This window comes from Dromiciops gliroides, chromosome 5 (genome assembly GCF_019393635.1).
Source record: "Dromiciops gliroides isolate mDroGli1 chromosome 5, mDroGli1.pri, whole genome shotgun sequence".
NCBI classification, from domain to species: domain Eukaryota; kingdom Metazoa; phylum Chordata; class Mammalia; order Microbiotheria; family Microbiotheriidae; genus Dromiciops; species Dromiciops gliroides.
The window spans coordinates 110,055,185-110,080,230 of NC_057865.1; the positions used below are offsets into that span (position 1 = coordinate 110,055,185).

The following is a 25,046-nucleotide window of genomic DNA, read 5'->3' on the forward strand; positions in this document are numbered from 1 at the left end:
CATGTATATCCCACTGAGCTTTCTATTCATTTTTATTTTTTATTTTTATTTTATTTTATTTTTTTTATTAAGCAGGGCAATGGGGGTTAAGTGACTTGCCCAGGGTCACACAGCTAGTAAGTGTCAAGTGTCTGAGGCCGGATTTGAACTCAGGTACTCCTGAATCCAGGGCCGGTGCTTTATCCACTGCGCCACCTAGCTGCCCCTGAGCTTTCTATTCAAAATGAGGAAAATATGGATTTAAGTGTAGACTTTGAGACTAGTCACATAGATGGTTGGACTGAAGGTCCCTTTTGTTACTAAATCTCTGCCATGCCAAATACAGTATCTCTCCTTAGTTGGAAGACATCTCATGTTATTCTTTTTTTGGGGGGGGGCGGGGCAATGAGGGTTAAGTGACTTGCCCAGGGTCACACAGCTAGTAAGTGTCAAGTGTCTGAGGCCGGATTTGAACTCAGGTCCTCCTGAATCCAAGGCCAGTGCTCTATCCACTGTGCCACCTAGCTGCCCCGTCTCATGTTATTCTTAAGTTCTTAGTCCTTTTTCCTCATAAGTATTTATGTGGGAGGGACTTAGCCCCATTCTTAAGGGTCAAGAGTTTTAAACTTTCTTGTGTCATAGTAGCCTTTGGCAGGATAGTGAAGCCTATACCTCTGCCCTCTTTCAACTTTGTTTACCAGGGACTTCCAAAGTCTGTTGGGAAATTACCTAGGTTCACTATGAATGAAGGGAGAATACTCCTATCTGCCCTCTCTTTACTCCAGTCAGCCTGAGTTCTGCTTTTTGGTTTTGTTTTGTTTTTTTTCTTTTTGTTTTGTGAGGCAGTTGGGGTTAAGTGACTTGCCCAGGGTCACATAGCTAGTGTCAAGTGTCTGAGGCTGGATTTGAACTCAGGTACTCCTGAATCCAGGGCCAGTGCTCTATCCACTGCACCACCTAGCTGCCCCCTGAGTTCTGCTTTTTGAAAGTGGAAACCACAATGAGACCCTTGCCCCCAAGAGCAATGGTTTCTCCCAGCAGCCAAAACTGTCTTCCTTATTCTTAACTTGCCTCTCACCTAGGAAAAGCAACACTTGTTTATTTTAAGTGTGATGGCAAAAACCATATCTTGCCTTCCTTCATGCTAGGACATGTGATAACCTCTAAGATCCCTTCTGGCTAGCTATAAATCTATAATCCTATGTATGAACCTCCAAATCAATGGAGCCTCGGGGTTGCAGGACTAATTTGTTCAGTAAAAGGAAGCCTTCAATCCTAAATCACATCTCTTGTTTTCACACAGGGTAAGGATTACTTATTTTCTCTCTGGGTTTTCACATCCAAAATCTATGATATAGTGAGATTATCTTTCAATAAGGGGCAACTAGGTGGCGCAGTGGATAGAGCACCAGCCCTGGATTCAGAAGGGCCTGAGTTCAAATCTGGCCTCAGACACTTGGCACTTACTAGCTGTGTGACCCTGGGCAAGTCACTTAACCCTCATTGGCCCCCCCCCAAAAGGGGGGAGGTATTTTCTTGCCTTCAGGCCTGGCACTCTACTGCACCACCTAGCTGCCCCTTGGTTCAAAACAGGAGAAAGAAAAGCTGCCTTCTGAGCCCCATAAATCTCTGATGTCAGCCCATGACTAAATTAATTTGTCAAGATACATTGGAGTTGATACTCCAAGATGGAATTGACTGCTCATGGACTCTAGACTTTCAGGTCAACACGAGCAGCCAAAAACTAGCCATGGACCTGATTTGAGCAAATACCAGGCCAGATGGTGTCCCTTTTCCTTCCTCTGACCTGAGTTAACTTGACATTCATTTGCACAGTGGCATATGGTGTAAAGTTTTGAGCCTCCCTGAGAAGCTCCCACATTATATAACCTATTAACATACTCTGTGAAACATATCTACAGAGTACTAATGTTAATCTATAATCCTTCATTGTTATGTACCAGTTCTTTTTAAAATGATTATTATTTATGCTCATTGCCTTTCCTTTAGTGAAATTTCTCTACCTTGATTTTTTTTTCCTAGCCAAGCTCTAGTAGCTGACATTCAGAGAACATCCCATTTTGCTGAAAACGGTGGCTGTAAACCTAAGGCTATTTATTTTAAAAGGGAAAAATGTTAGAGTTTGACCTTTTTGAAATTGATAGAGTAAATTTGAGGTCAGATTTGTCAAAATTGAATTACTTCAAAGATTAACTTACTATTGCATTTGCCCCTTCTAATACCACCATGGAAGTTTTGTTAGCCAGGTCACTGAGAAATTGTGTTCTTATAGAAAACTTTTACCTGCTGGATTGTAGCTCAACTCCTGTTTCATTAGTTTGGAAGGAAACCAAAGTTATGAGGAGAAATTTGTAAGTTAGTAGAATTACAACTAATGGATTTTTCATGTCTCAATGAATAGAGCATTAGGTCTAGAATCAGGAAGACATGAGTTCAAATCCATACTCAGACACTTACTGGCTGTGTGGCCCTTGGCAAGTCAGTTGTCTGCCTTGCTTCCTCAGTTGTAAAATGAGGAGAATAACAGTACCTACCTCCCAGATTTGCTTGTGAAGATCAAGTGAAATAATAATTATAAAGCACTTAGCATAGTGACCGACACATAATGTGTTAGCTGCTGTAACGTGAATTCCACAAAAGCACAATTTCAAAAAAGTACAAGTATTTAAAGTGCAGCTGCTTATGTGAAATCATATGCCTACCTCGTGCTGACACATGACTACCCAAGTGGAGTGGCTAAAATAGCAAAAGAATATAAAGTACAAGACAATAGTAAGAAAATGCAGCATTTATATAAACTTTAGTCAGCATAACTTACATTATTTCATTAGATCTCTATGATAACCTTATGAGGTAGGGTACTGCCATTTCTATTATTTAGCTTCAGTAACTGAGGCTCCAGAAATGTTTGTGATGCCCAAGATATCATAAAACTATTAAGCATAGCCAGTACCTGAGCAAAGGTCATTTTCCTCCAAATCTAGTGCTCTTACCAGAGAAATAAGCCAAATTGAATGTGGAAATATCTGCAGCTAAAATGTATTTCACAGAATCTCTGTGTGGGATTCAAATATCTGAACGGGATGCCTTTTTGTTTGTTTGTTTTGTTTGTTTTTCTTGGGGGGGGGCGGGGTGCCTTTTTACAACATGTTCAACCATCACTTAAAGATCTCTAAGGAGGAGGAAGCCATTACTTTTACGGGTAGTCCATTTCTCTTTTTCCTCCCTTGAACCTAAATTTGTTTCTCTAGCTTTTTTTCCACTGTTCTTTCTGGAGCCAAAAAAAGAACAAGTTTAATATCTGTTCTATATGACGGCCCTTCAGATATCTATCATGTCCTTACTAAGTCTTCTCTTCTCCATGCTAAACATCTTCAGTTTCTTCAGCAAGTTCTTTTATTATAGCTTCTAGTTTCATTTCTAATCGATCAATCTAATTTGGTAATTTCAAGTTTATTAGTGTCCTTCCTAAAACATGGCACCCAGAACTTAAACATAATATGCCGCTTACATAAAATTGAAAAGCTTTTGCACAATCAATACAATTAAGATTTGAAGTGAACCTGTTACCTAGAGGGGAAATCTTTACAACAAATTTTTCTGATGTCTAGATATATGAACTCATTCAGTTATGTAGGAACTATAGTCATTCCCCATGAACAGGAAGTTCTCCAGATAGGGGGAAATTTCAAAGAGCAGCAATAATGTAGGGGGAAATGGTCCAAAACATGAGTGACAAAATACATGCAAATTAACACTGATGTACCTCACACCTAAAGATGACAAAACTGGAAAATTATCATTGCTAGAAGGACTACAGAAAACAGGCACATTAGTGAAAGCTTCTTAAACTGTGGGTCACGACCCCATATGGGATCATATAACAGAATATGGGGTGGCAAAACATTTTGCAGTAAAAGTTTGATTTGTATACCTATTATATATACCTGTGTACTTGGGGTCACTTAAAAATATCTCTGGCAAAAAGGGGTTGTTTAAGAAGCCCTGCATTAATGTGCTGTTATTGGAGCTATGAATTAGTCTAGCCATTCTAGAAAGCAATTCGGAACTATATCCAAAACCCCACTAACAGTACATACCCTTGACCCAGCAATACCATCACTAAGCATAGACTCCAAAAAGATCAAATGATGAAAAGGCCCGTATGTATAAAAAATACTTTGAAGCAGTACTTTTTGGTGTAGAGGTAATGGACTGAATGTTCCAAATGAGACATGGAATTTCAGACACAATCAAGATGTGGATTTGTTTTACATGACTCTTCTTGTTTGTTACACAGAAAGGTTTGGGGAGATTTGTTTGGGAGCATCAGCGAAAACCAGGAGGAGCTAGTGATAGGGATGCCAGAAAGAAAAGAATCTCATTGGAGCATTTTATTAGAAGAAAACAAAAGAAGAGAGATATAAAAAACAAGACAACTTGGAAATTGGAATTTCTTCAAATTTGAAATGTTGAATTTATCATATACCTTTAAAAAGCAAATTGTATGTATTAGAGCTTCACAGCTTCATTTACAGTCCTCCCTTTTTTGTTCTTTGTATATGGAAATATTTGTGTTGGTGTTTATGATGTTCAGAATAACAACCTTGCTATATGAGGGAACCAATTATCATTCTTATAAAGTGAAGCAAGTTCAGTATGTCCTATCATTTCATTTTTGAGTATGCATTTGTTTTTCACAACAACCTTTGGAGGTAGATGCCTATTTTACAGTTGAATACCAAGATACAGATTAAATGACTTGTCCAGAATCACACACAGCTAGCAAGTGTCCGAGGCCAGATTTGAATTTAGGTGTTTCTGACTCCAGGCTGGACATTGTATTCACTGTACCACTTTTGGCATTTAGTGAAAGTTTTAATTATTGAGTGCTACATTCTAACGAGCCCTCCTATATAGAACTGTGACAATTCATTGCTCTCAACTTTACTCTGATTAAAAACTCAAATACCTGTGCTTCATTTAATGTTAGATGAAGCAATAGCTTTTGTTATTGGATTTTGTAGCACAGTGTAATTTGAACATAAAGTTCTCTTAAATGATTAGCATCAGAACTTTTTTAGGTTCAGAAGCTCATTTATTTTAACATGCATCTTGAATTCATCCCCATCTTAATCTAATTTCTATAATTTTAATATTGTACAATAATGAGGATTAACCAAACATTACCAAGCTTTGTAATACTGGGCATAACTTATAAATCATATTGTTATTCTGTAAACAACATAGAATAAGAGAATTTATAAGATTATAAACCTGTCTTATGATCTATAACATTATAAATATTTAAATGTTTGCCTCCAGCATCCTAAATTATGGACTATAAATTATAGTGTCATGGTTTAAAAGGATGAACTTTCATTCAGCAAACTCAAATTTGCTTTAATATTTATCTATTTTTATATGGTATGTGTTCTTAGTAACCTAAAATCCCTTAAAGAAACTCTAATATAGACATTATAAATAGTTCATATCATATTGTGAATCATGGAAGACATGTGAATTAAAGATTTTTAATGGTACTGTGTTTAAATGCAAACCAGTATATCTCTAAATCTCTGCTAGTACAATATGCTGTGTGAGTTGATGAAGAACAGCAGACCATGCATGCCCTTAGGAGCTTTTAGTCTCCTAAGTACATGTGACATATACACAAAGAAGTGTGACAGTGTGAAGTGTGGTAGGGGCACAGAAGAGATCCACACAAATTGTTTGATGAATATTTGAGGGAAAGAACTCCTTCAGTAAGTAACGTTCAAACAAGGACGGCTTCATCTTTTAAATGACCAAAAAGAAAATACTAACACCCACCTGTACTGATGGAAACAATATGGACAATACATAATACCAGCTAATTTAATAAATATAAAATTTGTTTTCTTGATTTACTAACCACATATTTTCAGTGCACTGGTGAAAGTTGAAAAGCCAATTACATCAGAAACCAAAACTCTTTCATATCTGTTGTCTTAAGTGAGGTTTTTACAGGTTGATTAAGACCCTGAAATTCTGTTTTGTATTATTTGAAATATAGTATTTTAGCCTGAAAAAATGTTATGGCAGGTGTTAAGGGCTAAAATTCTAGCTAGTCTGTCTAAAATATTTAATGAGTGGTCGCCAATAAATTAGCAAGAGTTAGACTTTTAAGCATTTATTAAGGAGAATAAGAATTTGGTAAAGAGAGAGAGAAAGGTCTAGATTCCTATCTATTAAAGGGAGAGCGCATTTCTAGCTCCCTTCTCCGCCAGAGTCCAGAGGAAAGAGAGCCAGACTGAGCGCCAGTCTCTTCCTTCCTCCTCCCACTAGTCTGCGTCACTTCCTCCCCGCCAAAGAAAAGACTCCTGGTCTTGCCCTCAAAGACCTTCGCTTCATGGGCAGAACTCTTCTACAGTAAGTATCCAGCAGGTGGCGTCATTCCAATCGTTACACAGGTCCATTAAAGAACTAAGTATGCACTTGTAATATTTTAACTTTAATATTTATACCTGATTGGCCCACCAGAATGATTTGACTGGAAAATAGATACCAGAAAAGTTTAATGAAATAAAATTTTTAATAAGGATTATTTAAGTTTGATCAAGTAATAGAGAAAACTGGACAAAGTATGAGGATTTCAATTTGCATATAATCAGGTATAATTAATGATAAGCTGCTACTTTTAGCAATAGTTGACAATTGCATATTAAGACAACTCCCAGTCAAAAATAGTAAATAGTATCGTCATTGTAAAAGGAAAATACTTGTTGTCTTTTTTTTTGCTTACTTTGCTGATGTGGAAGAACAAGTATAACTTGGCTAATGATCATACTCAGGCAACTGAGATCATGGGTAAAAAGAAATATTGCTAGCAGTCTTCTATGTTTGAACTGTAGAATTTTAGAGTAAAAATAAAATTTTAAGTTAAATCATCTAATACAACTCAGCCATTTCACAAATGAAAAACTAAATGATTTGCCTTAATAGTAGTCAAGACAAACTAGATTCCCCTGACTTCATTTAGTATTCTTACACTAACCCATACTACCTCTTGCATATCATGATAAGTATAATATAATATCATGTACTCATAAAGCCCATCTTAGTAGATAAAATTCCTATTTCGAAGAGTCATAAGTTTCAAGTCAGTATAGTATAAGATTAGGTTATTCCACAAATTTCATGGGTATGTTTTATTAATTCATTTCTTACACTGATATTGGCTGGGGGGGGGGGGCAGGGTTGACATACTGCACCAATTCTTTGAACAGCTTTCTCTGAAGAAAGTTATATCCCTTAAAAGGCCTTTGTCTTTAGTGATGTCACCAGCAAGCTACTAACTAATGCGATATGGTAGCACGGCAGTTTTTTTTGTTTTTATAATATTTTCTGATAAAAATATCATAGTGTCCCATGTATCCTTCCCCCTACCCAAGACCCTTCCCATAGTACAAATAGTATTTTTTTAAAGAGAAAAATAAAACCAGTGGAATTCATTGATACAGATGCCTCCCTAGTCATCTAATCAACAAAACGATTAACCATGATTCCAGAGTACCATGAGGATATTATGTTGAAGTGTGATTCTCACCTTCTGGTAGGAGAGGTGATTGACTCAGGGTGCAGGGCAAGACTTTTTGTTTTTTGTTTTACATGACCAATGCAAGAGCTTATTTTGTTCAACTTTGCGTATTTGTTACAGGACGTCATAGGTTTGTCTTGTCATACCTTGGGACATTTCATTTGTAGTATTTGTCTTTAATCATGGAATCATTTTAAATCATAGAATAAAGCAGGAAAGAATCTTAGAAATCATCCCACTAATTTTACAGATGAAGAACCGGGAGGTTATTTCCATTGAAGTTTTGACTTAACTTCTGTTAAGTTAAATGAACTTATATATTATGTGACTTGAAGAGAATACAGTTTCTATCATTTGTTCATGCTGGAAAAATATGATTGAAAATGTATTCTATAAAGTACCTATTCTGTTCAAGTCCCTTTTTAATGCCTTATTGTAGCGTAGAAATGATCCTACTTTTCAAGTTATGTCAACAGATCAAGACTTCTCGTATAGTGGCATAGATGGAAACTGTATATATCTTGTGTGAATACCAGCCAAGTTAAATTCTAGAAAGTTTTACCATGAGGTTGGCTCTAAGGTGATGGAATGTTATGCTACAACAACTCTGGGAAGACCATCTCTTAAATCGTAGAGATTAAATTATACTCTTTCAGTTGAGGGCATTGCCCACTTATACTAACAAAATCCTAGAACTTTGAAGTATTCAAGCCTTCCAGGCCATATGCTAGGTACTATAGGGAGAACAGGGGCAACTAGGTGGCGCAGTGGATATACTTAACTAGCTGTGTGACCCTGGGCAAGTCACTTAACCCCAATTGCCTCAGCAAAAAAAAACCAAAAAACTATAGGGAGAACACAAGTGACTAAAAATTCCTGACCTCTACAAAATAAAACCTAGTAAGGGAAATGACATGTATAAATAAATTATAATAGTGTAGAATATGGTAAGTTCCACAACAAAGGTACAAAGCGCTGTTCAGAGAATGAGGAAATTGTGTCTGCTTGAAAGGAATCCAAAAGGCTTCTTGGAGTTGGTAGCATTTGAGCAGGGCCTTGAAAGATGGGTAGGATTTCAACTAGTGGAAGCTGAGGGTAGAACATTCTAGGTGGAGGAAGCATAAGTCATGGTCAGGATTTTTTAAAGCCATGGTAAGTAAATAACAGGTAATAGCATAGAGCACATGAAGCTTCCTCCTTTCTATTCCTGGATCTCAGAAATTAATACATTTTATACCAGAAGCCTGCCACGCATAACTTTTTCATATTTCTTAATTTAAAGTGGAAATGTTGGTGCTATCATTTTTTTTTTCCAGAAAATTTCTATTCACATTGCCTAGACTATTAGAGAAAGTGAGGCCAGGCTATTAATCTCCCAAAGGCTTTAGCTTTTTATCTTTAATTTATGCTTACCTTTTAATATTTTACTTCCGTATTTCTGTTCTACAAGTTTAAGGCTGAACAACTATTGGAACCAACAATTACTGTTCCCTCAGGAAACTGTAATTTTTACCTGGGCTACTGGTTTCATTCAAAAATAAGTAATATCTATCATCTTTGAAAAAAATATTTAAGCTGAAAAGGACTAGAGTGAAAGGAAGCATTCCATTTTATGTTAGATTACATATGATGTTAATGATATGATGTTTATGTTGATTACATATGATGGTAATAATACTTAATTGGTTATAAATCTTCCCCTCATACAAGGCTAACAAAATTTTCCGGGACTTACCTGTTTTATATTCAGTAAACTATTTTCCTTCCCATAATATCAAAAATATTTCCTGATACCCAGATCTTAACACTTAAATCTCTTTCATTTATCTTCATTGAGTAATTAGTTTACTACTTTGATTTTTAAATAGCTCAAACAAGGATTGTTTTTAACATGCATTGGGCATGATATATCAAAACATTTTCAAAACAAGTAATATCTTAGCCCCTTGGTCTCTTCTTCCACTTTATCTTTCTGTTTGAGGGAGTGAGATTTAAGTGTACATTTTTTCCAATATTACTAAGTGAGTAAAGGACTTGCCTAAGCCACCTTAAGTTTATTTTTTAGTAGTTTCTTACATATGCATCTTATTTCCCCAAGTAGATTTTTGGTTCCCTAAGAGCAGAAGTAATGATTTTATGTTTCTTTTAGTATCCCTTTTGGTACCCGGGTACACATGCCCAACCATTATTAAACTAACAGATTAAGTGATGAGTAGAGTAACTTTTCTTCTAGTATTTGAAATCTGATGTGCTTCTCCCACCTTGTCTTTACCTTGGACAGCTCCTGCCACCTCCACAAAGTTCTTTATTGCAGAAACCTTGCCATATGTACAATAATAGGAAATGCTGGAATTCGCTGATCAGAGCTGTCAGAATAACAGGCTTTCCCATGTGGGAAGTCTTAGAAAGAAGGCGATGGCAGGATAGGTCTAAAGACTCAGGCTCTCCAAATTTCCTCCACAGGAAGACAGAACAGCAGAAATAAGCAAAAGCCAGGGTAGAGCAGCTGTCCTTCTAAGGCAGCTTGAGAACCAGACCTCCAGGGATAGAGGTTTGGCCTGAGTGAAGTGCAAACGACTCCAGGCTGACTCTGCTGAATAATAGGACAATAAGCCCTAGGGGCAGCAATATCTCAGATAGGATATGATTGTGCCAAAATACTGCTGTAATACAAGAAAATGATGAGCTAATTGATTTCAGAAAAACATGGAAAGACTTTGACCTATGAAGGAAGATTTCACCTCCAGAGAAAGAACTGACAAATACAAATATGCATTGTATGGTCCTTATATATATTCTCTTTAATTGCAGTCTTCTAGGGGGGAGATAAAAGAAAAGTAAGGCAGCAGAGAAGGAAAAGAAAAACTAGAAGGAAGCCCAGAAAAGCTGGTAGCTGTGAAGACATAACTGTAGGATTTATTACATAGGTTTTCATGAAATAGAAAGTCATTGTTTTATATTGAATTCCTTTCATGTTCTGCTGTGTACATGGAAATTTTTTCCCTCATTTTATATTTAATTTTAAATGAATTTTAAAAAACCAAAGGTAAAGACCCAATGCTTCCTCCTCTCCTATGCATTTGTAACATGGTAATAATGTACGGTTTTCTGGCTACAGTGAATTCTTAGTACAACAAATACTTTAATCTAGGCTCTGATCCTATAATAATCATTGTGGTTAGAAGCTTGATGTGCTTTCATTATAGATGAAGTGTTCTTAACCTGAGATCCATGAACTTGGATTGGGGGGGGAATTCCATAATTATTTTCATTAAACCTCTAACTGGAATTTAGCATATTCCTTCAATTATTAAAAACATTATTTGAGAAGTGTTCAAGGCTTCATCTTATTGCCTAAGGAGGTCTATGACAAATTATAGATAGACTATTAAAAGTCTTTTAATCCTTAATGTTGCTAAAATACTGTGTATTTTTTATTTTAAAAATAGAAAGTGATACATTTGCATACTGGTACTGGTCATTAAACATGACAATAATACATTTGAATAAACCATTTTATATTGAATGCTGATACTTGAAAAGCAAATTCAGTTAGAGAACGGGAAAGCAGATGGACTTGTGAAGTCCCCATTATATGAGAACTTATGTTTACTTTCTATTACTTGAATGGTTGATTGCAATAGTATTTCTAGTTATTTCTATTCAAAACCCTATGATTTTCCTTAATGTATGTGCCAGATGTATCACTGGCACTACTTTTAGACTTAACTTTTAGGCTTATGAATATAACAAGATAGGGGTGGATAAGAGAAAAGGAAGAGACTTTTTATGAAGATCAAACAATAAGATGGGGGATAGGAGGAAGGGTTCTTGTGTAAATGTAAGATTTCTCTCGAGTGTAATGAACTGGAAATGTGAGTAGTGAGTGAGTAGAATGAGAGTCATAAGAAATAGACTCTGGTTCTGGCATCAAGGGGGGACTGGCCTCACCATCCCAGCTTAGCCATTTCCCAATTTATGTTACTTTGGACACATCATTTATCCTTTCAGGCCCCATTTCCTTACCTGTAAAATAAGATTTTTAGACTAGATGACCTCTGAGGCCCTTTTAGCTCTACCATGAAATCTGTCTGTTCTTTTGCACCAGGGAGTGTTGGTGGCCCAGAACAACACAGTTGCTATTTAAGACAACTGGATTGACTTGAAATGAGGGTAGAAAGAATAAGATATAGCAGCTATGCTATGTTGAAATGAAGTTATTAAAAAAAAAAAAGTCTGGAGATCCTGTGGATCCTGTGGGCGAGCATGATGTTGGGCAGTGCAAGATCATGGGTTGAAATGACAGGGTTCCTAAAGGTCAGAGGACCCAGGGTGATTTGGGAGGATAGCATGAAGTAGTTGACCTTAATGTATAAGATAAAGAGGGAGCCCATTGTAGTAAGGAAAAGCTAACAATCCCTGTGAGATAGATTTGATGGACTTTTCAGAGGGAGTAGGAGAGATGACAGGTAAGTAAGTTTGGGGCAAGACAAATGCCAAGTTAATGGATAAAGATTTGGAGTCAAAGGACATGAGGGTCAAATCCAAGATCTTCCACTTACTTGGATCTTACTTGGAGAAATCTTTTTATCCGTCCTGAGCCTCACTTTTCTCATTTGTGAAATGAGAAGGTTGGGTTAGATAATCTCTAGGGACTCTTGCAGCTCTAAAACTTTATTAAGTTAGAACACTAAGGTGTGAGTTCTAAGAGTCTAGAACAGTGGTTTCCAAGTAGAGATCCGGGGGGGCTATGTACACCTGACAAGCAGAGTGTATAATCAGCCAAGGCATGAGAAAATAGACTTGCGTGCTATTCTTACCTACTCATAGCCCTTAACATTCCCCCACTGTAGCCTCTGCTTGGCCCTAGCTTTCCCTACCTCACAGAGAAATTATAATTTAACAGTTACCTGGGGACCTGAAGTACAGGTCTGATAGTAGGCATACCTGATCAGTAAACTTAAGTGACTCCCTTTTATCAAGGATCACATGTTTCACTTTTCATCACATCTTTATGTCATTTTTGTGTAATTTTACAATGTACATAATTAATGGTACAGTCATAAGTATATAATTTATAAATAAATACATGCATATTAGGGATGTATACTTTAAAAAAATAGTTTACTAATAGGTGTCAAACAAAAAAGTTTGGAGACCACAGATTTAGAGGGTAATCTAAATTAAGCTGTTGATGACATTATGGGGGCTGACAAAGAAAGGAAGACTAGATAGAACACCTGTGCTGAAGTCATCCAGGAAGAATTACAGGATCATAGATTGAGAGTTGAAGGGACTTTCTTGTTCAATGCTCTCATTTCACAAATCTGAAATGGAGGCCCAGAGAAACTGGAGAACTTCCCGATGGTAAAGCTGTGATTGGAGGCAGGTAGGTGGCGCAGTGGATAAAGCACCAGCCCTGATTCAGGAGGGCTGTGTGACCCTGGGCAAGTGACTTGACCCTCATTGCAAACCCCCCCCCCAAAAAAAAAATGTGATTAAAATGGAGGTGTTATAATAACAAATCCAGCACTGCCTCCATTGAACCCATGCTACCTTCTCGAAATAGAAATGGGTATCTTATGGTGAGATGGCACGGTAATAAGAGACTGGAAAGAGAAGGAAGCAGTGAAGTGTCTTCAGTGAGATAGATTACAATTGGGGGATAAGTTCTAACCTTTTTTCTGTCAGAGATCCCTAACCCCTTTGGCAGTCTAAAGAAACCTATCGAAATAATGCTATAAATAGATAAAATAATGTACAAAGTAAACATTTTGAAATATACTCATCAAAATATTTTGGAAAAGGTACACAGAATCCAAGTCAAAAACCTCCAACTTAGGGCAGGGAGTTTAGGGAAACGGTAAACAATTTAGTAAATAAAAGAGTTTACACACAATGAAGCCCGTTACAATGATTAAGAGGGAAATAGGAGTAGAGTGAAGGGGAGCATGGGGAGCATCTGATGTGGAAGGGCCCATGAACAAGAACTCTGGGCTGAGTGGCCATATTCAGAGAACCAGAATGATGAGAGCATTGTTATAGGGCCCCCAAGGTTTCAAGTGTTACCTGTGAATCAGGGCAAGTTAAACAAATCTACTTCATGGAGACGAGATCTGTTTGTGTTCATGTGCATACCTATCTCCTAAGACTACCCAGCCCCAATGACATCTCAGCATTACCACAGATTATTGGCCATGTGGCAGCACTTCACAAAATTTTTCACTCAACTTAGATTTTTTAGAGTAGTGTGGGTGGTCCAATCAGAGAACTAGGATGGAGGAGACAATATTCCTATAATGTAATATTTAAGCCCATATTTTTATCAAGCAAGTAAGCAATATCATATATCATCCTTAGTTTTATATACTTGCTGTGCCTTTAATGTGTGTTCATTATGTATTATATGCAGTATCACTTTCCAGTCTTAAAAAAGAGAAAGCTATAAATAACTGATTCTTATAACTTTTTCCCTTGTAAAAGTAAATCATATTTTTCTCCTGTTAATTATAGCTGCTTTGTGAAGAGATTGTGTATAAAATATGATGTACTGCATACCAAGTAAAAAAAAGCTATTTGTAGCTAGCATCTTTGCCAAGTGCTAGTTTCCTCTGTAACCTACATTGTCAAAATATTTGACTGATAGATAAGAAAATTGTTCTCTCCCATCTCTCCCATGACCTTCTCCTAACCTGTTTTGATACCTAGACTCCTTTTTACTGATGGTCTCTTCTTAAGAATTATCTTACAACTATAATATCTTAATGAGATCATATATTTTGACCTTGAAGGTGCCTCAGAAGTCATCTTATTCAATTCTTCATTTTGTAGATGAGGAAATTAGAATGAAAGACAATTAAAGGAATTTTTAATTCTCAATTAAAACATTCAGCTAAACTAAGTAACCTTGTTGTAACAGCTTTACCTTTCTTCACTACAATTCTTCACTCTCTTTTTATCTCTTTTTCAGGGTGCTGATAAAACTGTGAAAGGCCCAGATGGACTAACTGCTTTTGAAGCCACGGACAACCAGGCAATCAAAGCTCTTCTTCAGTGATGGCTGGACGAACTGATAAATATGGAAGAATGCCTCTCCCATGGCCTCACACTGCTGCCTGTCTGTCTGTCACTCTCTATCTGCCAGCTTCTTCAGCTAAATACTTTAAGAGAGGTGAGGGGAGAGAGAAATTCATAATAAATCAGACTACCAGAAAAACTAGTTTTAGAGAGGGGAAATCCATATGATCAGGACTTTATTGGGATGCCTGATCACATCACTCTCTCATGTTTCTAATAAAATTCAGTTCATGCCCTGAGGGGCAAAAACAAAATATACTGTTTAACATTCAACCTGTGCAGCTCCCTAACTCGTTTTATTAATTAGATTGTGTTGAAAGGTCTGATCATATAAAGGCCTACTTCTATATACTTTGTAGCCCTAACTGTGGAAGCAGTGATGGCTACTATGTTGTAACTTAGGGTGCTGAGGATAAGCAATTAGCTATAGCCCTCTGCCTTAAGATTGCACTGTAATGGGGATTTCCTGGCCTGGTTAAGAGTGTTGCCCTATGGTTGGTGACCAAATCTTTCCTCAGTAAACTTTTGATTTAAGACAAAGGCTCAATTCAGATAAGGAGGGGCACACCCCTTAAGTAGCTGGATGACTGGACTTTGAATTTCTCCTCCCTTTCCATGTGGGTTTCATGTGTCCTTAAGTAAAACTGACCAGTCTTATTTATAAAATCTTTGGGGATCTGAAGGAGAAATAGCATTCCAATATATTCATTTTCTCCTCTAGTTTGAGAATTTGTATTATGTATGAAACACTTGCAAACTCTTCTAGCAGTGAGCGGGGATTTAAAAGTAGAATCATAGCCATAAGTTTGTTAGTATCATAGAAAAAGGAAATAAGTTTCCTAGTAACTGAAGGTTTTCTTCTACTTATTTCTTTTGAAAATTTTTCTTTGAAATAAATTTTATTTGAAGAATCAAAGAAAATAACTTGAACAGTTTCCTCAGCCCAATACTGGGTGTTGATTCTTACGGGATGAGATTACTTATTGTCCTGTGCTGGGGTAGGGTTTAATATTTGAATAAATTTAATTTGACCCAGCCTCCCCAAACATGATTTGTTACCAAATATCTCTCAAGTTTTTGCTGGACATATGGCAACCCACTTGAATAATACATTGTAACTTCTGTTTTAAAATCATGTATTACATAGAGTATGATACACTTTAAAAATCATTCTGTACATTTAGAATAAGTATCCAATTACAGTGTTTTTATAACTTGAAGAAAATATTGTACACACCACATAATATTTGTTTCCTGAGCATTATGGCAAAATAAAATATGAATACTTAATTTTAATATCTCGCATTTAAATAATGGCAAAAATCAGGAGTATGCACTAAACAAACATCCAGATAAGTTTAGTTTACTAAATGTTGGATTTTTTTTTTAAACCAAGTCACACAATTTTGAATGTACCTCAAATTTTTTAAAAGGCCTTGCATTCAGATTGGGGAATGGGAACAATTAATGAAGATTTTTATACATAGTGCAGCATCCTTCCAGAGAGTTAAATTATTACTGAGAATAGCCAGCCTGTCCAATACCAAATTATGTTAAACAGTTGCCGATTACTTAAGTGTAATGGGTTTTTTATTCAGGACTCTTCCCTCTCTAAGTGAGTCCTCCCCGCCCTCCACTTCTACAACCAGTCCAACCCCATGATTTCCCTTATTCTGAGAAGCCAATCACTGAATAGTTGATAAAAATGACAAGTATATTTGGACAATTCTGCTGTCTTAATACAGCCTTTTTATATTTAATAAAAACTTATTCATCAGGGCTGGCATACATCACTGAACTGAAATGGAGACACCTCTATAAAAATGTAGGGCATCTATCCATTTTGGTTCCATTAAAGTAGTGCAGTGTGTGTGAGTTTGGGTTTAGTTTTTTTCCCCATTTTCATAATGCTATTTAAAAGCTTAGAACTTTTCCTTTACAGTTTTCCTCTTACCTTTCCAAGTGTTTCATTGTAGTTGACTATTGCAGAATGTTTACTGGATTCTTTCCCAGGCCTTCTGCTTTCCTCAGTCATCGTGGTATACAAATCTAGTTGATGCTTTGTACAAGTTATCCTGTTTCTTGTAATGCAGTAAAGGCAGTTTTGCCTTTCCACTTTGCCCATTGCCATCTTGTAAGCAAGCCCCATAATTGTGAAGAGCTCCCTTGCAAAGACAACAGATGTAGGATAAACTATACTAACCAAGATGGTTTGGGGTTTCTTTTCTCTCGTATTTTTTAACTAACTTCATTATTTATAATGTATCTCTGAACCACTTTAGCAGAGAAATTGACGACAACTTATTAATATTTTTGGTTTAAAAAAAAGCTAAAACTATGTCTTTTCTTTTTTGCACTACATGCATCAATGAAAGATCATATTAACATTTTTGTACTCAAAGTAAAATTAAGCATCTCAGAAAGGTAACTTGCATTCGCTTTTGCTTTTTTTCTTTGGTTTTTCTATTCTGGTCTCAAGTAAATACTTATAGGTGGCTTACCTTTACCTCACACCAGCACATCAGTGAAGAAGTGTCAAATTACAACCGCCACCCTTAGACAAATGGCTATGGACTTGAAAATTCAGACAGTCCCTCCTTACACACCCATATATTTCTTCTATGCACAGCACACTTTCCTAAATTCTAGTATGTGGAAGCTGCTGACAAGTAGGCCACTCATTCCTTATTGTTTTCACCCAAACCGTGATTAAAGACCTATGAATACTTACTGAGTTTTCCATCCTCTGCACCCTCTACTTTAAGTTACATTTGAAAATTAAATTGAGCTGCTACCTTCTCACATGCAATATTGTCCGCATGAGTGTATATTAGAAGAAGCTGGTGAGAGTGCACTCCCACATAAGCAATTGCAGTGTTTTGCATGCAAAATAAATAAAGCTGTCCTAATTCTATTTTGTAAATGGAGGAACAATCATATCTTTCTAAGCAGTAATGGGAAAAAAAAAAACTAGTGCTTTTGTGCATTTTGATCTGAGTTCATTTTTCCACAATGTAATTCTTTTGACACAGTTAGGTTTCTCATATTATCCTAGTTCATGAACATCAGAATGCTAAATAATACTGTGTTTTAAGTTTTGTGTTGCAAGAACAAATGGAATAAACTTGAATTGTGCTACAGTTAGAGAAATCTGCACTTTTATTTTTTGTCCAAGTCCCTTTCACCTACCTTGCCTTTGTATGTCTGCAAGTACAGCAAAACCTTGATTAACTTGAACCTTCCATTAATCAGAATTTTTACAGCTCATATTGGGGAGTCTGGGTTTTTTATTTTTAAAATAAAAATAGCCTTTTCTAATAAAATGTAACTTATTCAGCATAGATTTGTCGAATTCTTCTGCATCAGTACTAGGCACTGTGCTAAGAGCTGGTGATAAAAATAAAAGGCAAAAACAGAATCCCTGCTCCAAGAAGCTAACATTCCTAATGGGGAGATAACATGCTAACAACTCTGCCTATACAAGATATATGCAGTTAGCCCTTCCACATCACAGGGATTAAGGGTACAGCGCCCCCACAATCTGGAAAATCTGAGTAAAAATTTTTGACCTTCCCTTTGTATCAGAAAAGTCTGAATTTTTTTGTTTTATAGGGTGTTTACAATTCCTTATTGTAACAGTTGGGTTAAGTATTTCTCATAGACTGTATGTAGGTCAATGTTAAGTAAAATTACTGTATGAAAAATAAATTTCAAAAATATGAAATAAATATTAAATTTTTTTAATTGAACAAATTTGAGAATACTGAACATACTACATATATAACAAAAGACATTATTTTTAAAATAACCATTAAGTAGTGTGTGCAGTGTGCTTTAAATGCCCATATGTACCCCCTAATCAAGAGGCTAAATGAGAGATATCATATTAGGTGGCATGTAAACAACTTTAACACCTTAATGGGTGGCTGGCAAGGTATTTTCTAACCATCAGCACAAAGCACTGATGGAACTTTTTAATTTCTTATACTGACCCTCGGTATATCAAAACCACAATGGGGAAAGTTTCAGTATGGAAGAGAAGGCACCAGAAGTACAGGAAACAGAGGCCTTATCCAGAAGGGAGGATTTGGGCACTCTTGAAGGAAAAAGGGAGGCAGAGGCAAGGAGGGGAAAGCACTCCAGGTGTGGGAGACAGCAAGTGAAAAAACAGAACTGGAAGATGATGTGACAGGCAAGGAACAGCCAAAACAAGTGTCTCTGGATTGTAGAGTAGGTCAAGAGACGCTGAAAAGGGGCTGCAAAAGCCAAACAGGACATGCTCTCCTCTCTAGTTTTGTGACAATGCTCTTTCTAGCTCCCCTCATATCTGTTTAGCTACTACTGTTTCCTTTGCCCTTTTGGGGGAGGGGGGCAGGTCAGTGAGGGATAAGTGACTCTCCCAGGGTCACATAGCTAGTTAAGTGTCAAGTGTCTGAGGCCGAATTTGAACTCAGGTCCTCCTGAATCCAGGACCAGTGCTTTATCCACTGCGCCACCTAGCTTCCCCACCCTTGCCTCCTTCTTGAACTTATCACACGTATCTAATCTGTTGTCATCATGTTGTTTTAATCTTCAAAACATCTCTAATATACACCTCTTCTTCTCTGACCCTGCTACCAGAAGAGTATACGCTCCTATCCCCTCACATCACTCCAGAAGAGTGTCATCGATATTGTCAAAGGATGAAGATTAAGAAAAGGCTATTTCCTCTAGCAGTGAAATGGACTATTCAAACACTTGACACTTACTAGCTGTGTGACCCTGGGCAAGTCACTTAACCCTCATTGCCCCACCAAAACAAAAAAGGAAAAAAGAAATGGACCATTCAAGAATTAAAGGTACTTCAGCAGAAACAAAAGTGTAACAATTATCTGTGAGTTTTTTGGTGTTTGATGGGTGAGAATTAAACATGAAGAGCCAAGACTAGCTATAAGTGGAGAGCTAACATTTTTTGAATGCATGAATCCAAAAAAAAAAAAAAAAAGATTTTTTCCACAAGCTGAGGTCTATAAACTATGAAGCCATATCTAAAAATCATTTGTGATCTTTTTGTGAGTCTAACACTTTTACTAGAGCTGAAAATTCCCAGATCTAAGCAAGTTTTAAAGTAATTTTGAAAATAAAATTTAACATTGTATCAAAACTTAGTAAATGTGTGTGTATCATCTGTAAACCTTGAAATTCTCTCCAAAGTATAAGCAAAGCAGACATCTATGCTGAATGTTATTCATAATTGTTATGTCATTTCAGTCATATCCAACTCTTCATGACCCCATTTTGAGTTTTCTTGGCAAAGATACTAGAATGGTTTGCCATTTCCTTCTCTAACTCATTTTACAGATAAGGAAACAGAAGCAGAGTTAAGTAACTTACCCAGGTTCACACAGCTAATGAGTGTTTGAGGCTGGATTTGAACTCAAGAAGATGGGTCTTCCTGACTGCAGGCCTGGCACTCTATCCACTGCGCTACCTTGGTGACCCTATAATTGTTATAAAAGTGCTATTTACAGATTTATATTACCCATTGTTTGTAATACCCTTTTGCTTATGTTTAAAGTTAAATTAACGGTATGTTTGAATTTTCTAATTATAAAAAAATCTTATTTCCCTACCCAATTTTTATTTATTTGATAAATGCCAGAAAATCATTTAGTTGTTATAAAATAAATTCCTCACTGGAATTTAGTAAAGCCAGAAGAGAGATGAAAATGATAGTTTCTGAGCTGGGAATCATTAACTGGAATAAATGAAAAACCAAGTGCCAGGAATATAAATAATATTGCTCTCTGTCCACTTATCAGAACTACTCACTTCTGAACAATACTTTGTTCCAGGGAGCACTTCTCATAATAAATCTGTGAGGTACATAGCCTATTTTGCAGATACAGATCCCAACGCTTAAGAGAAGTCTAGTCATACAGTAAGTGGCTGAGTCAGAACTTACATCTTCTCATTGCAAATCCAAATTGGTGCTTCTTCTGTGATAACCCCTGTTCCTTAGCATTGTAGCATTTAAACAAAACTGAATATAAGAAAGCAGTTTTTAATGTCCTGTCAAATATGTTAAAATAAGATTTTGACTGTACAGCCCAGACCACTGCCAATCCATCATTCAAGCATTGTATTGATCACTAGCTGACCCCCCACAAGAAGATGGCAGAAACAGAAAGAAGTGAAATTTAAATCAGTATATTTTGTTGCTTAGTAGTTGCTCAATTAAGCGTTTATGTCAAACATGAGTAGGTAACTGAAGGTGTTGAGAAACCATTAGAAGAGGGGCAGCTAGATGGCGCAGTGGATAGAGCACCGGCCCTGGTTTCAGGAGTACCTGAGTTCAAATCCGGCCTCAGACACTTAACACTTACTTAGCTGTGTGACCCTGGGCAAGTCACTTAACCCCAATTGCCTCACTAAAAAAAAAAAAAGAGAGAGAAACCATTAGAAGAAAAGTAGCTTTGAACTGTTCATTGGGGTTTGGTTTTTTGTTTTGTTTCGTTTGCTTTTTTTTGTTGGTTTGTTGTTGTTTTTGCAGGGCAGTGAGGGTTATGTGACTTGCCCAGAGTCACACAACTAGCAAGTGTCAAGCGTCTGAGGCCGAATTTGAACTCAGGTCCTCCTGAATCCAGGGCCGGTGCTTTATCCACTGCACCACCTAGCTGCCCCCATTCACTGGGTTTTAAGGACAGACACTATCACTAAATAGATTTGCTTTTGTGTTTGATCTTAGTGAAGCCTAGAGTTCTACAGCTATTCTTTTAAAAAAAAGAAAAACAACAACAACAAAAAAAACTGAACCCAGCACGTTCTTTTGAATCCTTAAAGTTGACCTGACAACAACTGTCATTCACTGAGTGTGATCATCAACCAGTGTTCTAACAATACTGAGAAAAGGACAGATGTACATGATACCATCTGAATCTGAAGCATTTCTGGTCAAAGGTTTAATGCAGCAAGTATTTTATTTCAAAGCAATTATTTCGTTTGGAAAAATAAAACTTAGAAGAAATTTTTCCATAAAAGGAAGTGTGTGCACACTCACAATAAGCAGCCTCTATAATGCTGAACTTAGAAACTTACACATACAAAGGTGACTGGCAAATACCAATGCAGAGGTCCTGTGCTTAGCACACAGATGTGTTTTCCCAGAAAAAAAAAAAAAAGGTGAAGAAGTCAATGTTTTAAATGCCCCATAAAATTTAGCATCTTTTCAAATGACCTGGAGAATGATACCCTCAAGACATGAGGTGTGTTATCACACATCCAAAATCAACCGTACTAGTGCCGATAATATCACCCAGTGTTCATCAGCAGCCATTGGTCCACAGCTATTTAATGTGCTATTCCCAAAATTGTCTGATAATGAGTCATAAAAAAGGCAACACTGCTGGGAATAGAGTTCTTTCAGGGTCTACTTGCACATCGTACTTCCCAAATAAAGCAAAGAAAATGGAAACGTTGTTGTTCTTTGCATATAGGCATTCAACAATGACCTTTTGATCTTTTAAATAAAAAGGGAGGGGAAATCTAAGGAATGCTGCAATAGAAACTATCTGGGAACGAATGAATGAGTAGTGTTTTGTTTTTGTTTTATATCCCGTTAGATCTATGGGTGAGGAAGGGTTATAGGTAGATAGGGATCATAGATTTCAAGCAAGAAGGGACCTTATTTTACAAATAAGGATGCTGAAACCCAGAGAAGTTAAGCAGTTTGCCCACCCATGATTTTACAAGTAGTTTGGTGGCAGAGGCAGATTTGTACCCATGTCCTCTTATTCTAAATCTAGCACTCTCCCACTACAACCACACATAGGTCAATATACAGGGGCAGCTAGGTGGCACAGTGGATAGAGCACTGACCCTGAAGTTGGGAGGACCTAAATTCAAATCTCACCTCAGACACTTACTGGCTCTGTGACCCTGGGCAAGTCACTTAATCCTAATTGCCTTAAAAACATCCGGGGCCATCTCCAGTCCTCTTGATGTATATCTTCCCACTGTATCCAGATGGCTCCAGAGGAAATAGTGAGGCTGGTGTAAATACATTACCCCGATAACATGGTCCAATTCAAGAATGAGAGACCAACTTAACAACAACAACAGACAGTTTGCAGAATCTCAGGTTAGACCAAGAATAGACCTTAGGGATCATCTAGTCCAATTCAATTCAACTAATGTTAAGGGTCTACTCTGCATAAGGCACTGAACTGAACAAGAACAAAATTGTCCTTGTCTTCAAGGGATTTACACCCTAGTGGGATGGGAAGCACGATGTGTACAAATATAACAAATACAAGGAAACTCAGACAGACCCAAGTCATCTTACTTTTAAATATAGGGCTTTCCCCCAATTTACTTTGAACTTCCCTATTTAGGTGGTAGAATGAGTCAATGGTGTACCTAGCACAGTGGCCAGGACTCAGTAAATATATAACAAATGCTTTTTTTTTTTTTTTAGTGAGGCAGCTGGGGTTAAGTGACTTGCCCAAGGTCACACAGCTAATAAGTGTTAAGAGTCTGAGGCCGGATTTGAACTCTGGTACTCCTGACTCCAGGGCCAGTGTTCTATCCACTGCGCCATCTAGCTGCCCCCAACAAATGCTTATTTTTAATTAGCTATAATCTAATTACAACTTTTTGCTGATTAGTTCCAGTTTATATGTGTGTATATATATGTGTGTGTGTGTGTGTGTGTATCTTGTCTATATATAGCTATTTACATGTTGCTCCCCCCATTAAATAGTAAACTTCTTAGGAGCAGGGACTATTCTTTGCCTTTCTTTTTATTCCTGGCACTTAGCACAATCCCTGGTACATAGTAGGCACTTTATAATGCTTGTTGGCTGACTGACTCCATTTTTACCACATTAACTCCATGATGAAAATACTGTGGGTTCAAAAAAAAAAAGTTGCTCCTATTTAAAGAATGTTATAACATTTGTTATCAAATGTCAAAGTACTTCCCACTCACATACTCTCCCCATCCCACCAAGACTGGTTATTTCCTCCTAATTAGAGACAGACTAGGTTAAAGGGCATAAGAATCATTCAGTAATTCTTTCTTGAGTGTATACTGTGTACAGAGCACTGTGCTGGGTAGACGAAAAGGTCTAAGGTTGAAATGGGATGCAATCCCAGTGAAGTCATCAGCCACAGGAATGGTTATAAACAATAACAACAACAAAAAATTGTTTCCCTGCCCTTTTAACAATTTTTCAGCCTTAAAGTTTATGAATGGAGGCAACTAAGGAAGGGAAGTTTATGGTAATAGGAGTCCAGAATCAATGTTTAATGGGTCCTCCAGTGGCTGGCCCCTGGCCAGTGACCTCATTAGCAGGGAACAAACAATAGGAGAGCTTTGGATGACATGTCTCCTCCCTATAGTCCACTACTAATCAACAGCCAGCAACAGATCCCAACACTGTTGGTTTGACTTGAGAATCACCTAACTAGATTATCCTAATGGACCCGTGTGGAGAAAAGGAGCCTTGAACTGTCCTGATGCAAGGCAGAGGAAAAGAAAATGCACATAGAGGACTAGAACTTTATGTATTTTTCAGGGGTGGTGTGTGTGAAAGTGAAATGGAAAACAGGATTACCCACCCCTTATAGAAACCCCCAAAATGCCACATATCCTGTTCACATCCCTCACAGACCCTAGTTTTGCCTATTCTTTCCTTATTCTTTATATTATTTTTGTTTGTTCTTGTTTTTGTGTTTTGTTTTGTGGGGCAATGAGGGTTAAGTGACTTGCCCAGGGTCACACAGCTACTAAGTGTCAAGTGTCTGAGGCCAGATTTGAACTCAGGTCCTCCTGAATCTAGGGCCAGTGCTTTATCCACTGTGCCACCTAGCTGCCCCCTTATTCTTTGTATTCTTGATGGAGCTCAGTATGGTGGAAAGAACCTTGGATTTGCTCAAGAAGGTCTGGGTTTGAATCCTAGTTCAGTTATTATGTATGTAAACTTGGGTGAGTTATGTCATCTAACCTTTCTAAATCTTGGTTTTCTAATGGGGATAATGCCTATCTGCTCTACAGGGGGGTGGTGAAGATCACAGGGATTAAAGATTAAAGGTTCTTTGCAAACATTTCTTTGAAATGCTGCAAGTGGCCATCATTATTATTTTAAATGATCAAATCAAAAATCCTGTGAGGTTATAGCTACTTTCAGCTCCTACAAATTAAGATTGTTCCACGGTATTCATAGGAATGAAATGAGGCTCAAATGAGATAATATTTGTAAAGTATTTATCACAGTGCCTAGCATTTAGCAGGTGCTTAATAAATGCACACTGCCTTCCCCCTTATTCTATCATCATTCATGATAAACCAAGATAATGATCCCATAATAATGATGCCACGGTTGTGTATCCTTAGGTGAGCCAACGTACT

General features: G+C 37.1%; 1 protein-coding gene across 1 annotated transcript in view; it reads left to right on the top strand.

Annotated features, from left to right (window-relative positions):
* The window catches only part of MTPN (myotrophin), a 56,109-nt gene extending 38,313 nt beyond the window's left edge, over positions 1-17,796 (top strand). Inside the window, exon 4 of the mRNA XM_043966288.1 lies at positions 14,550-17,796. Within this exon, the coding sequence (XP_043822223.1) occupies positions 14,550-14,636 (87 nt within the window). The 3' untranslated portion in view covers positions 14,637-17,796. The remainder of the gene's footprint in view (positions 1-14,549) is intronic.
* Positions 17,797-25,046: the final 7,250 nt, after the last annotated feature.